The sequence below is a fragment of the Petromyzon marinus genome, unplaced genomic scaffold (assembly GCF_048934315.1).
Source record: "Petromyzon marinus isolate PM22_M1 ecotype Great Lakes invasive population unplaced genomic scaffold, UKy_Petmar_22M1.pri1.0 PM_G_Scaffold_30, whole genome shotgun sequence".
NCBI classification, from domain to species: Eukaryota; Metazoa; Chordata; class Hyperoartia; order Petromyzontiformes; family Petromyzontidae; genus Petromyzon; species Petromyzon marinus.
In genome coordinates this window covers 2,187,497-2,202,113 of record NW_027422873.1, presented here as the reverse complement: position 1 = coordinate 2,202,113, position 14,617 = coordinate 2,187,497, and the positions used below count along the sequence as shown (strand labels likewise).

Below are 14,617 nucleotides of genomic sequence, written 5' to 3'. Positions count from 1 at the left end.
AGCTCCACGTCCTCCTGTACCACATCACTCCATCTCTTCTCTAGCCCGTGCCGCGCCCGCTTAGCCCCCTCGATCCGGCCGAACAAAAGCTGTTTCGGCATGCGGTGGCTGGGCATGCGGGCTACATGACCCAGCCATCGCAGCCTTGCCCGCCGGAGGAGCTCACCGACGGGACCTTGCCCAGATCTTTCAAGGATTTGTGAGCTCCTCACACAATCCAGTCTGGTTAAACCCAGGATGGATTGTAGGCAGGCCAGCCTAAATGTTTCTAACCGGCGAAGATGTTCCATTAGGGGGGGTCCACGTTTCGCAAGCGTAGAGAAGGGAGGGAATGACCGTGGCCGAGAAGACCTGAAGCTTAGTGCGGAGCGACAGACCAGGTAGCTTCCACACAGTGTTACGCAACCGATGAAAAGATATTGCCGTGATGCTGAATAATCCTTGCCAGGACCTTTCCCGGCACACTGAGGAGTGAGATGCCCCTGTAGTTGTTACAGTCTGTGCGGTCCCCCTTCTTAAAAAGGGGGACCACCAGGGCATCCTTCCAATCCTGCGGAACCCGTCCAGTGGTCCAGACCGTTATGATGTCATATAGGGCAGTCTGTGCACAAACGCCACCCTCAGCATTTCGCTTGGGAGATCATCTCTGCCCGCTGCCTTTCCTGGTCTCAGACTCCGGATCGCCTTCAGTACTTCCTCAACAGATGGCACCTCAGCCAGCCACTCACAGGGGGTGACTTCTTCCAATATTTGAGGCACCGCAGCCACAGCAGGGTCATCCTCACTTTGTGCCACGATGTTTTCCTGGCTGAGGGATTTTCCCTCCCCCAGGACCTCACAGAAATGCTCAGCAAATCTGCAAACCTGTTCCTGGGGGTCGGAGATTGGATCACCGTTTTTTCCCCTAATGATGGTAATAGTAAACAGACACAGACACACACACAGACACACACACACAGACACACAGACACGCACAACAATAACAACAACAACCGCCATTCACCACTCAGTGGCAGTAATGTCACCACGACGCTTGTGCCAGGCTATGTGCACCTTGAGGCCACGTGAAGTGTTGACCGACCGCTGGCAGGAGGTCACGGGGCAGACCCAGGTGCCACGGGTCGACTGACTGAGATGATATACACACACAGAGACACACAGACAGATACACACAGACACAGATACACACAGACACACACAGACACACACAGACACAGATACACACACAGAGAGACAGATACAGACAGAGAGAGACACACAGAGACACAGAGAGACAGATAGATACACAGAGAGCGTTTGTTAATGTATGTCTCATTAAGGACAATTTAATGTTCATATCTTTACCTCAGAATGTAAAAAAAATGTTCCTCAAGGTTCAAAATATTTTTTGTTTACCTCAGAATATTTATAAAAAATACTGTTATTTTTTTTACCTCAGAATGTAAAAAAGATTTGTTTTTACCTCACAATATAAAAAAATTGTTTACCTCAATGTAGAAATTCTATTCTTTTACCTCACTCACACTCTTGAATGCGTTTATTGCCGTTTAATATATTAAACTTTTGCACATTTAACCTCATCGTTTCCTGTTATCACTTTACGAGTTCACCGTGTGTGCGTGTGTGTGGGGAGCGTTGGTGCGGCAAAGCAAACCCCTCCAGTGAAGGCCCCCCGTGTGGCATCTAACAGACTGTAGGGGCAAGTGTCTCTTAGCAGCTCGCAGCAGCTGCGACCACCGTCACGACAAAATTATCTTACATCCACGTCCACCCTCTGTGAATATTCACACGCACGTGGGAGACGCGCTAACCCATCCCTAGCGATCCGAGCGGTGCGTCTTAAGAGTGCGAGGATTATTCTCCTGGCCGCTCTAACGCCGTTCCCACGTTACGAGCGACCTGACGGAGCTGCTTTCACTTGGTGCAGGGCAGGCCGCTCGCGTGGACCAAGATTGGCACAGCAGCTCAGTGGGGGGCCCCCTTACACCCTGGTGGCAATACACTTAGTTTAGTTTTACTTAGGGTCTCTGTTAGTGTGGGTCTCTGTGGGTATCTGTGTGGGTCTCTATGGGTCTCTGTGGGTCTCTATGAGTATGGGTCTCTGTGGGTCTCTGTGGGTATGGGTCTCTGTGGGTCTGTGTGGGTCTCTATGAGTATGGGTCTCTGTGGGCCTGTGTGGGTCTCTATGAGTGTGGGTCTCTGTGAGTCTATGTGGGTCTCTGTGAGTCTGTGTGGGTCTCTATGAGTATGGGTCTCTGTGAGTGTGTGTGGGTCTCTATGGGTCTCTGTGGGTCTATGTGGGTCTCTATGAGTATGGGTCTCTGTGGGTGTCTGTGTGGGTCTCTATGAGTATGGGTCTCTGTGGGTGTCTCTGTGGGTCTGTGTGGGTCTCTATGAGTATGGGTCTGTGGGTCTATGTGAGTGTGGGTGTCTGTGGGTCTCTGTGAGTCTATGTGGGTCTCTATGAGTCTCTTTGGGTGTCTGTGCGTCTCTATGAGTCTCTGTGGGTGTCTCTGTGGGTCTCTATGAGTCTCTGTGGGTGTCTCTGTGGGTCTCTATGAGTCTCTGTGGGTGTCTCTGTTGGTCTGTGTGGGTCTCTGTGAGTCTGTGTGGGTCTCTATGAGTATGGGTCTCTATGAGTATGGGTCTCTATGAGTCTCTGTGGGTCTCTGTGAGTATGGGTCTCTATGAGTCTGTGTGGGTCTCTGTGGGTCTCTGTGGGTCTCTATGAGTCTCTATGGGTCTGTGTGGGTCTCTATGAGTATGGGTCTCTGTGAGTATGGGTCTCTGTGGGTCTCTATGGGTCTGTGTGGGTCTTTCCCTCCCCCCCTTTATCCCCTGGCCGTCGCCTCCCCCTCGGGTGCGGCCACGCCCACACCTCATCCAATCAGGAGTCTCTGGCTCACGGATGACGCGTCACCTCCGGCTTCCGGCGCTCAGCAGCACTTCCGGGGGCGTGGAGAGTCCTGGGAGTCGGCGGCTGCGTCACGTGACGACTCCCACGTGGCTGCGTGCTGCCCGCTCCGTCCGTAGTTACCGTGAAAGACTTGAGACTTGCTGTATTTAGACTATATCGTGACATATTGAGGCGTTTAAACAATCACGGTTTGTTACTTGAACGATTTCCCTTCCCGCCGTGTAATAATGGACAGTGTTTGGTAAGACTTTGTTTTATTTTTCATCATAACGGGACACATTTTTTACATTATTCCACATGCATAGCGGGGGGTAGGGTGTGAGCTTGAGACGTTTGGAAGCCGGTTTAGCATGAGCACTTTTAAGATTTCGTCAATAATGTAATCGGTGTTGCTCAAGCAAATGCATTATGAAGTTTGCACACGTGTCAATAACAAATTGCATTTATTTTTTACACATGGGAAAATGTGTTCATTTTTTTTTGCAGAAAATTGCAAATGTAGTTTCTTTTCCAAGTGTTGTGAAAATTCTGCCTTTATTCTTAATGCTCTGTTGAGCACGAAGTGCCCGTGGCGTAACCTGTGGTAATCTCCATATATATGAAAGGCAAAGTTGTGATTGTGTGTGTTGTCTGTACTTCTCCACATGCAACAAACTGGAAATTTGCCATGTGGGTACTTTCCAGACTGTACACCATGCACAAATTATGAAAATACACTTTTGTATATTTTTTTAGGGGGGGGGGCTCAATAATGTATTTATTTTTTGCACGGCAAGTGAGCTGTGACGTCAAATCTGTCACGTGACCACTTGTGTGCACCCAGCACGTGCCTGTCCGAGTAATAAACTCCACTTGTGAACACTTGTGTGTACCCAGCACGTGCCTGCCCAAGTAATAAACTCCACTTGTGTGTACCCAGCACGTGCCTGTCCGAGTAATAAACTCCACTCGTGAACACTTGTGTGAACCCAGCACGTGCCTGTCCGAGTAATAAACTCCACTCGTGAACACTTGTGTGAACCCAGCACGTGCCTGTCCGAGTAATAAACTCCACTCGTTAACACTTGTGTGTGTACCCAGCACGTGCCTGTCCAAGTAATAAACTCCACTCGTTAACACTTGTGTGTACCCAGCACGTGCCTGTCCAAGTAATAAACTCCACTCGTTAACACTTGTGTGCGCCCAGCACGTGCCTGTCCAAGTAATAAACTCCACTCGTGAACACTTGTGTGAACCCAGCACGTGCCTGTCCGAGTAATAAACTCCACTCGTTAACACTTGTGTGTACCCAGCACGTGCCTGTCCGAGTAATAAACTCCACTCGTGAACACTTGTGTGAACCCAGCACGTGCCTGTCTGAGTAATAAACTCCACTCGTGAACACTTGTGTGTACCCAGCACGTGCCTGTCCGAGTAATAAACTCCACTCGTGAACACTTGTGTGTACCCAGCACGTGCCTGTCCGAGTAATAAACTCCACTTGTGTGTACCCAGCACGTGCCTGTCCAAGTAATACACTCCACTCGTGAACACTTGTGTGTACCCAGCACGTGCCTGTCCGAGTAATAAACTCCACTTGTGTGTACCCAGCACGTGCCTGTCCAAGTAATAAACTCCACACGTGAACACTTGTGTGTACCCAGCACGTGCCTGCCCAAGTAATAAACTCCTGAGCACGAGGCGCGAGCGACTAACCAAGACATGGACAGAAGCGAGTGGTGGCAAGGCGAGTTGGCAGACGACGTCTACCGCGTCCTTCGAGAGAAGGTATCCGCCTCTCTCATTAATAGGCCTCCTACACGCAGACGCAAATCCCACGAACTGATTTACACGGCACGTACGTTTGAGTGCTCGACTCGCAGTGGGAAAGTTGCAAGTTTAATCCTGGCCAGCGGGTCGACCCGGCCCCCTATCTCTCCGGGGACTATAACACGAGCGATATGGTACCTTGTGGAAGAATAAAAGTGGCTGTGCTTTGGAGGTACGGATCTCCACACCTTATGGTTTTTTTTCATCATAGGCTGAGGACTACCGAATGAGTTCTTCGCCATCTTTCACTCGCTTGAACAGGGAGACAATTTGGCCCGTGGCTTTTGTCACTCTTGGTTTGCGTGACGGCGAAAATTAACTGCTGTGGCCCACCGTAACCGGGCACGTCGCCTCCTTAGACCCCCAGAATAATCTATTATCGTTTAAAAACACCTCTTGACCTCTTGACCCAACTCTACAGCGTCCCAACTGCTCTCCCAACCCCGTGTCCTCTGTTTTTTCCCCCTCGCAGGAGCTGTCACTGCCTCGGTTTTGCGCACGCTCGCCCCAGCTGCACCTCCGTCGCCACTTCGTCGACCTCCTGGCAACTCTGAGCGAGCAGCTGCAGCTGGGTGTGGCCACGCACCACCTGGCCATCCCGATGTTAGACGTGTTCATGGACCGCCACAACATCACCGTCCGCTGCCTCTACACCTGCTCAATCTGCTACCTCATTATAGCAGGTCGGTCAATCGCTCACGTGACCCACCCACCCACCCGATCACTCGCTCATCTCTCGCTCGCACGCTTGGTCGCTTGTTCACCGTCGGCATGCGTGTCCCTGACACCCTGCGCAGCCAAGTTCGAGGAGATGGGTGAGCAGGTGCCGCGACTGGACTGGGTGAACCGGCTGGAGGTGATGACCAAGCAAGGGCTGAGTCTGTCCAAGGAGGAATTGCAGCAGACGGAGGTAGCTGCATGCCCATATTAATTTGGCATGCAATGTTTCACCCCAGAACCGTTCCGTGCATTGTCATGATTCAAGGTCGCGATTTGATTCAAGAAACCAATTGTTTTGTCTTGTTACTTTACAATCTTACTCTTTGGGTCTGTCGGTAAAGTAACGTAGATAGAAAAATAATTTTAAAAATCTCGACGTTTCGATGGCAACACAAGCAGTCGTCCTCAGGTGATTGCTTTTGTTGTGATCGAAACGTCAAAGACCCAAAGAATATGAACACATCATCTCTGTTTCATGCCAACTAATTATTCTGTAGACAATTTGAATGTACAGCCCGAATTTGAATATAGAAGCGTGTCTTTTTACTAGATAACAGGAAGGCAAAAGCTGCAGAATAACATTACCACAGCAGACCTGACGAATGAACGTGGAGTGGTGCTCATTTATTTGTATGGCACTGGAACAAGTGCAGGAAATTCTCCCATCCTATGGTGGGGCTCAGTCTCTCCATAAAACAATCACCCCGTGACGATTTGCTTGCGATGCGATGGAAACGTCGTGATATTTTTTATTAATTTTTCAAATCTACGTGGCTTTACCGACAGACCCAAAAGAATATGATGGTCTTCTTTGGTTCTTTCGGTAAAGTCACGTAGAATGAGAATAAAATAATAACTTGATAAAATAAAATAACACAATAATGAGAATATTATTGTGTTATTTTATCAATTTATTATTTTATTCTCATTCTACGTGACTTTACCAAAAGAACCAAAGAAGATGAATCCTTGCAAGTCACGAAAGCTTCAAATCGAAATTTAATATGATGGTCATTGCATTTACCCGTGCAGACGAAGGGCCGAGTTGACTCCTTGACCAGACATTTGAACTGTTTTGCGAGCCATGCACCAAATAAACCCTCCAGGCAACACGCAGCAGCGTGGCGGACTGAATGCTTCACGGAGTGGTGGCAGCTGTGCCGTGCCAGCCCACTCTCCCATCTGCCTCCCCCCTGCACAGTTCCTGCTGCTGCGTACACTCGACTGGAACCTGTGCACGCCCACAGCGGCGCACTTCGTGGACCACTTCCTGTGGCTGTCGCGGCGTGAGGACGCCCCGGCTGGAGGCTCGTCCTACCGGCACGCGTACACCATCAAGTACACGGCCCACTTCCTTCAGCTCGCCCTGCAAGGTGCTCGCAGAGCTGTAGAGGAGCGCTTCGTAGGCACCGGCCTTGCAGCGCTAAGGTGACCGGCGACAGAAGGGGCAGTGCCTGAAACGTCACCGAATATATATATATTTTTGTCCAACGTCGGAATGTTTGTTCAAATGTTCAGGGTGCCGTTGGCCCAACGTTCCTCATTCACTGGGTGCTTGTGCGTTTAAGCGTCTGTGTGCCTGCCTGTCATTCCTGTGTGCAGGGTAGAGGTGGCGTAGCGGTTAGCGCTACGCTGCAGCTACGACCCTGGACACCCTGGTCCAACGCCCGCTCACGGCTATCACCGGTGACGATTATCTGAACCGGTCCTGGGCCTCCCCTAGGTCGACTCGGCCTCAAATGAGTAACTCAATGCGGTGTGTAAACATCACCAGCACTGGGGAGACAAAGGCGGCCGGGCGTGGTGCTGACCGCCCACCCCCTCGTGTGTCGTGCCGACCTTCATAGGTGCTGCTACTCGCTAGCAGCACTTGCCCCCAACAGTCTGTTAAGGCTAAACGGAGGGTTATTGTCTTTGTTTGTGTGTATGCAGACCACGTATTCCTGAGTTTCCGTCCATCCGTGGTGGCGGCTGCAAGCATAGCATTGGCCCGTATAGAAGTGAAGCTGCCCTCTGCGTGGACTCTGTACATGCAACACTTCACTGGCCTTGCCTGGGAGATGATCCTGCCATGCGCGGAGCAGCTGATTTGGTGATTTGCACGACAAACAACACAAAGCTCTCCTAAGTGACCGTTTAAGAGACCTATTAAGGCTGAGTTGTGGCTCACGAGGCAGCAACGTGCTCTTTTCTCTCCACAATTTATGTTTACAAACCATACCGGTTACCCGTTAAAGCCGAATTTACCCAAGGGAAATTGAATACAGGTTATGCATCGCTGCCCAAACCATCACTGCTGCCCAAACCATCACTGCTTTAAGATTAACTGTTAGTCACAGGAAGGTGAAAGTGTCTCCCAGATCAACTGAGCAATGTCGGTGGGACCAAGGTAGTCATGTCGATTCAACATTCACACGGTGGAGGCCAGTATCTCCAGAGGACAAATACTGTTGTCAAGTTGGCATGACGAGAGACTACTAAAAAAACCAACGAGTATGCCATTGTGCAACAGATGGCAAATATTTTAAACAATATCCATGACGACTAAATGAAGCTGATATGTGGATTCCTGTGCGTGCGAATTTCACGTCCTAGTCCATCACGGATGCCCTGAGACTCGGTGAGGGGCCCCAGCATTACCCATGGTGCCTTGTGACTCATTGGTAGATGGGCCCTTATGGTTGAGGTTTCTCATCACCTTGCTGAATTAAATAAGCAGATGAACGCTAAACGAGTAGACATTCTTACGGTGCTGTTGCTGGCTTCTTAGCATTTTGGGCCTGTGCTTAGCAACCGTTATTTAAACTTAACAACATTAAGTTGCACACTCTTAATTTTTAGAGATTGGGAAGTATGCTTTTCAGATTTTGCCCCAGGGTTTTTTCCACTTATGCTATATTGAGGACAAACTACTACAAACGACAGTACTATGCAGTGGTGTTAATTACTGCAGTACATCCCATGTGTTTTTATTGATGTCAAATTATTATATTGCTGTCAAGGGTACGGTGTGATATTGGGTTCAAGGATTACAAGATGGCTTGAACCTAACATGATTAGACACACAGGCATGGACCTGTGTGTGTCAAGATGGGCTTGAACCTAATATGATTAGACACACAGGCATGGACCTGTGTGTGTCAAGATGGGCTTGAACCTAACATGATTAGACCCACAGGCATGGACCTGTGTGCGTCAAGATGGGCTTGAACCTAACATGATTAGACACACAGGCATGGACCTGTGTGTGTCAAGATGGGCTTGAACCTAACATGATTAGACACACAGGCATGGACCTGTGTGTGTCAAGATGGGCTTGAACCTAACATGATTAGACCCACAGGCATGGACCTGTGTGTGTCAAGATGGGCTTGAACCTAACATGATTAGACACACAGGCATGGACCTGTGTGTGTCAAGATGGGCTTGAACCTAACATGATTAGACCCACAGGCATGGACCTGTGTGTGTCAAGATGGGCTTGAACCTAACATGATTAGACACACAGGCATGGACCTGTGTGTGTCAAGATGGGCTTGAACCTAACATGATTAGACCCACAGGCATGGACCTGTGTGTGTCAAGATGGGCTTGAACCTAACATGATTAGACCCACAGGCATGGACCTGTGTGTGTCAAGATGGGCTTAAACCTAACATGATTAGACACACAGGCATGGACCTGTGTGTGTCAAGATGGGCTTGAACCTAACATGATTAGACACACAGGCATGGACCTGTGTGTGTCAAGATGGGCTTGAACCTAACATGATGAGACCCACAGGCATGGACCTGTGTGTCTGTTCTAACTCTACGTCCTCCCCCTGTGTTCGAACTCTTCAGTAAATACAACTTCAACAGGAAGCAGGTCATGGAGCTTCAGGAAAATCCTGCTGTCCACTCTGAGCAGCCCTCCCACTCAGCCTCAGCCATACCACGTGTGCCTCGTCACCAGTCAACTCAACAGCAGCAGCAGCACCCACAGCCACTACAGCAGCCACAGCAACAGCAGCAACAGCAGCAGCAACAGCAGCAGCCACAGCAGCAGCAACAGCAGCAACAGCAGCAACAGCAGCAGCAGCAACAGTAGCAACAACAGCAACAACAGCAACAGCAACAACAGCAACAGCAACAACAGCAATAGCAGCAGCAGCCACAGCAGCAGCAGCAGCAGTCACAGCAGCAGCAACAGCAGCAACAAATGATGCAGCAGCAGCAGCCACAGCAGCAGCAGGAGGAGCAGAAGCACTGAGTGCCCACGCCATGCCCCCCACGCCGTGCCCCCCACGCCGTGCCCCCCCCCCCCCACGCTGCCTCGTGCCGGCCAAGCATCTGGTGCCCAAGTCGGTGCAGACGCCACCTGTGGAGGTGGGTCAGGAGATGGAGTCGTCGTCGCCGCCGCTGCCGCCGCCGTTCAGCAAAGAGACCCTTGGCAACATTTGGGATGACCACGATTTGGCCGCGCAAGCCGCGTGTCAGCAGGAACCTGGCCATCGAGCCGCACAACAGATATATCGGCGGGCTGTGCGGCGCTTGATGTTGCGTTTTCGGCAGGGCACTGATTTCAGGAATGCAGAACGCGGAGCGAGTTGTCGGTCAAAGCTCAGCTCGTCAGAGCTTTGGTCGGCAAGCTGGGGGGGTGGGGGGTGTTCAAGGGGGCTGTAGATTACCGGCAACGAAAGCGTCGCAGAATCTTCGTGACGGTTGCAAATTTCAATTAATGAGGTGTCGTGCTGCACGCAATCCCACGAATATCGCAAACCGACTTCCGCTGGTCAAGAGGCCAGCCGAACGCCGACAAATAGTGGGTCGGCCTGCAGTTAAAAGCCACGCTGTTGGGGCCCGGCTCCGCTCTGGCCATTTTATGTTTGGCCATGAATTCAAATGGCCAAAGAGACATAGTAAGAATTGTCTTCAAGCCTAAGTGAGCATTGGTTGATGCTTATTTTCACGGGAGTTTCTCAGCCAATGAAGGTATTTTTTAAGGACATGTCTGTGAAGCGATCGTTGCCGTTCCACAAAGCGGTACTTACTGCGTCAATCCCGGAGGAATAATTGGTCGCGAAAGCCTACGTGTTAAACTGGAATAATTGTAGAATCCACCTCTGTGTGCGAATTGAACTGGCGACTATCTGGTTATAGGTTGGACACTTTTATCACTGCGCTACACTGAACAACATTACCAAATACACTGAACATAATGTGCCATCTGTTTAGCCGTTAAAAGAATTGAGGAGAAAAAAATAACCATGCGTGGAATTTGTACCAATCTCATGTCTCTGTTGCGGGGCATAGTGTTAGCCCAAAGCCACCCAGACACTTCCATTAAACAGTGCGAACTCTCTGCTACTTGTTTTTATATATTGCGACCTTGTCACTTATGCATCTCTCAGAAAGAATGTGTATTAATGAAATTACGTGAAATTGTAGGGATGGCAAAGTCAGGTTCGCAGTTTTCTACATCGACATGTGAAAGATGCTGCTACGGACAGGTGTAATGCTGTAATTTCATTGTGGATAATTATGTACACTTTAAATGGGCACATTTAATCCTGTGTGTGACTGGGTGACAGCATTTAGATTCAGAATTATCTCTTGCATGTGAGACAAGGGAATCATTCATTGTTTTAGACTATTAATCTAGAGAAAATTGTGTTACTGATAAAACTGTCTTCCTGCTCAAACGATCATGGCATGATATTCGTATTTGTGGTCCTGATCCAGTGTTGGTAATTCCTTTAATATCACCATCAAAGACTAGTTAAACCTGCAATTGACGAAAAAATCCGATCATAACAGCGCAGGTTGTAAAATCATGTTTTACTTGCGAATAAACACCAACGGTTTCTTCTTAAGCAGTGCATTGTGGTTCTCTTACCTTTGGTCACTGTCAAAATAAATCTGAGCAAATCTGACCGACTGTCAGGTAGCACCAATACAGAGATGGGTAACTCTAGGCCCATTTAGTCATTGATCAGACTCATCAGTGTGGTATCATCACCAATACAGAGATGGGTAACTCTAGGCCCATGTAGTCATTGATCAGACTCATCAGTGTGGTATTATCACCAATACAGAGATGGGTAACTCTAAGCCCATTAAGTGATTGATCAGACTCATCAGTGTGGTATCATCACCAATACAGAGATGGGTAACTAGGCCCATGTAGTCATTGATCAGACTCATCAGTGTGGTATCATCACCAATACAGAGATGGGTAACTCTAGGCCCATGTAGTCATTGATCAGACTCATCAGTGTGGTATCATCACCAATACAGAGATGGGTAACTCTAGGCCCATTTAGTCATTGATCAGACTCATCAGTGTGGTATCATCACCAATACAGAGATGGGTAACTCTAGGCCCATGTAGTCATTGATCAGACTCATCAGTGTGGTATTATCACCAATACAGAGATGGTTAACTCTAAGCCCATTTAGTGATTGATCAGACTCATCAGTGTGGTATCATCACCAATACAGAGATGGGTAACTAGGCCCATGTAGTCATTGATCAGACTCATCAGTGTGGTATCATCACCAATACAGAGATGGGTAACTCTAGGCCCATGTAGTCATTGATCAGACTCATCAGTATGGTATCATCACCAATACAGAGATGGGTAACTCTAAGCCCATTTAGTGATTGATCAGATTCATCAGTGTGGTATCATCACCAATACAGAGATGGGTAACTCTAGGCCCATGTAGTCATTGATCAGACTCATCAGTGTGGTATTATCACCAATACAGAGATGGGTAACTCTAAGCCCATTTAGTGATTGATCAGACTCATCAGTGTGGTATCATCACCAATACAGAGATGGGTAACTAGGCCCATTTAGTCATTGATCAGACTCATCAGTGTGGTATCATCACCAATACAGAGATGGGTAACTCTAGGCCCATGTAGTCATTGATCAGACTCATCAGTGTGGTATCATCACCAATACAGAGATGGGTAACTCTAGGTCCATTTAGTCATTGATCAGACTCATCAGTGTGGTATCATCACCAATACAGAGATGGGTAACTCTAGGCCCATTTAGTCATTGATCAGACTCATCAGTGTGGTATCATCACCAATACAGAGATGGGTAACTCTAGGCCCATGTAGTCATTGATCAGACTCATCAGTGTGGTATTATCACCAATACAGAGATGGTTAACTCTAAGCCCATTTAGTGATTGATCAGACTCATCAGTGTGGTATCATCACCAATACAGAGATGGGTAACTAGGCCCATGTAGTCATTGATCAGACTCATCAGTGTGGTATCATCACCAATACAGAGATGGGTAACTCTAGGCCCATTTAGTCATTGATCAGACTCATCAGTGTGGTATCATCACCAATACAGAGATGGGTAACTCTAGGCCCATGTAGTCATTGATCAGACTCATCAGTGTGGTATTATCACCAATACAGAGATGGTTAACTCTAAGCCCATTTAGTGATTGATCAGACTCATCAGTGTGGTATCATCACCAATACAGAGATGGGTAACTAGGCCCATGTAGTCATTGATCAGACTCATCAGTGTGGTATCATCACCAATACAGAGATGGGTAACTCTAGGCCCATTTAGTCATTGATCAGACTCATCAGTGTGGTATCATCACCAATGCTCACTGCAGTGAAGACTGCCTCTGGCAAGCCACACATGTAGAGTTACCACTTTCACACCGCGGGGTCAATTAGCTGGGCTAAATCAAAGCTGCTTGAGAAAAACACAATACAAACTCAGCGTCTGATGTCACGCTACTGCTAAGGCAAGATGAGCCTATCATAATAGTAACACTGTGTGTCTGTGTACACCTATGTTAATCACACTGTTGTTGTATATATAGGTGTTATGAAAATTGATGAAAATAATGAAAATTAAATGAAATTTGAGATTTGCATAATTTATCCGAAATTATGTTAATTGGTGTAATTATGCGCATAAATTATGCTGATTCGAGAGATAATCGTATTAATTTATGCGAGTGGGCGTGGTTAGGATAATGCCGGTCGTTATGGATTATCAGGTCGAGCCTCGGTGACGAGGATTGTGTTATGAATTGGAATGACGCAATTAATCGTATGCAGTGACGCAGGCGTTGTGAGCGTGAATGAGAGAGAGTCGATTCGACTCTGCTCTTTAATTCCGTATTATCGATAAGGATACGATTACTCTCGATTGAACATTACGAATTATGTGTGTTATGGATTATGTGTGGTGATTGTGTGCTTATGATAGGTCCCCAGGATTCAGATCTCATACGCAGAACAATATTATGCAGAATTTCAGGAAGAATCACACACAAACCTTCTGCTTTAATCAATTTTATTTCTAGCTAACTTTAATTTTTGGATAATATGAAAAACTCAATCTCGGGATTTTGGAATTTCAACACAGCGTTAACACGATACCATCACGATTGCGTTGTTTCACCTCGATAGCGGCACCTGTGGTTAATTCCCGACGCGTAACGCAATCGATCGGTTGTTGAGAGAGAGAGATTAAAAACATGCGAACTATTCTATCAAACCTTAACTTTATAATATGCAAACTCGTATGCTTGAATTGTTACACAACACGGCACTTGGTCTTTGATTCGTATCCAATCCTTAATACATTCTGATATGCGAAGTTATTATGCTTGAAATCGTCAGCACAGTACCACGTTGATGTTCGTTCATTGATTCATAACGATTATGAATTTAAAGCGTTCGACTGGAATACTTCTAATTGCCTTATCGACACCACTCGATGGCCGCAATGCTTCGTTACTTGAATTGTCACACAAAACAGCATTCGGTCACTGATCATGCGCGGCCCTTAATGCAATTATTGTCACGTTGTTAACAATAGGATGACTGATTATTATGCAATGCTACTCGTTGACAGGGCACTCCAACCAGTATTATTCTTGGAGGCACAAATATGCGTCTGAATTCGTTATTTCATTCGTGGATACCGGCAAGATTATGCAGAAAGACAAATATTAACGAACGACTCAAGTATTCCTAATCAACTTCTCAACGCGACTCAATGGGTGGCGATGTTTCCTTTTGAGATCCTTATCTCGGGCCAATCTTTTAATTGATTGTGGCCAGACCCCTGACAGGGAACCGGTTGAACCCGCTCTTCAACCCCGCGAGCGGCGCTCCGTGGTGAGGTACCAA

The 14,617-nt window shown here is 47.7% G+C and overlaps 1 protein-coding gene across 1 annotated transcript; it reads left to right on the top strand.

The window, feature by feature from the left end:
* The first annotated feature begins 4,857 nt into the window (after positions 1-4,857).
* On the top strand, positions 4,858-9,539 carry LOC142915381 (cyclin-J-like). Its single transcript, XM_076061214.1, has 6 exons — positions 4,858-4,887; positions 5,199-5,409; positions 5,524-5,636; positions 6,648-6,819; positions 7,379-7,538; positions 9,289-9,539. Exons 1-6 carry the CDS (start codon positions 4,858-4,860, stop codon positions 9,533-9,535), a joined length of 933 nt encoding a protein of 310 aa, XP_075917329.1. The 3' UTR covers positions 9,536-9,539.
* Positions 9,540-14,617: the final 5,078 nt, after the last annotated feature.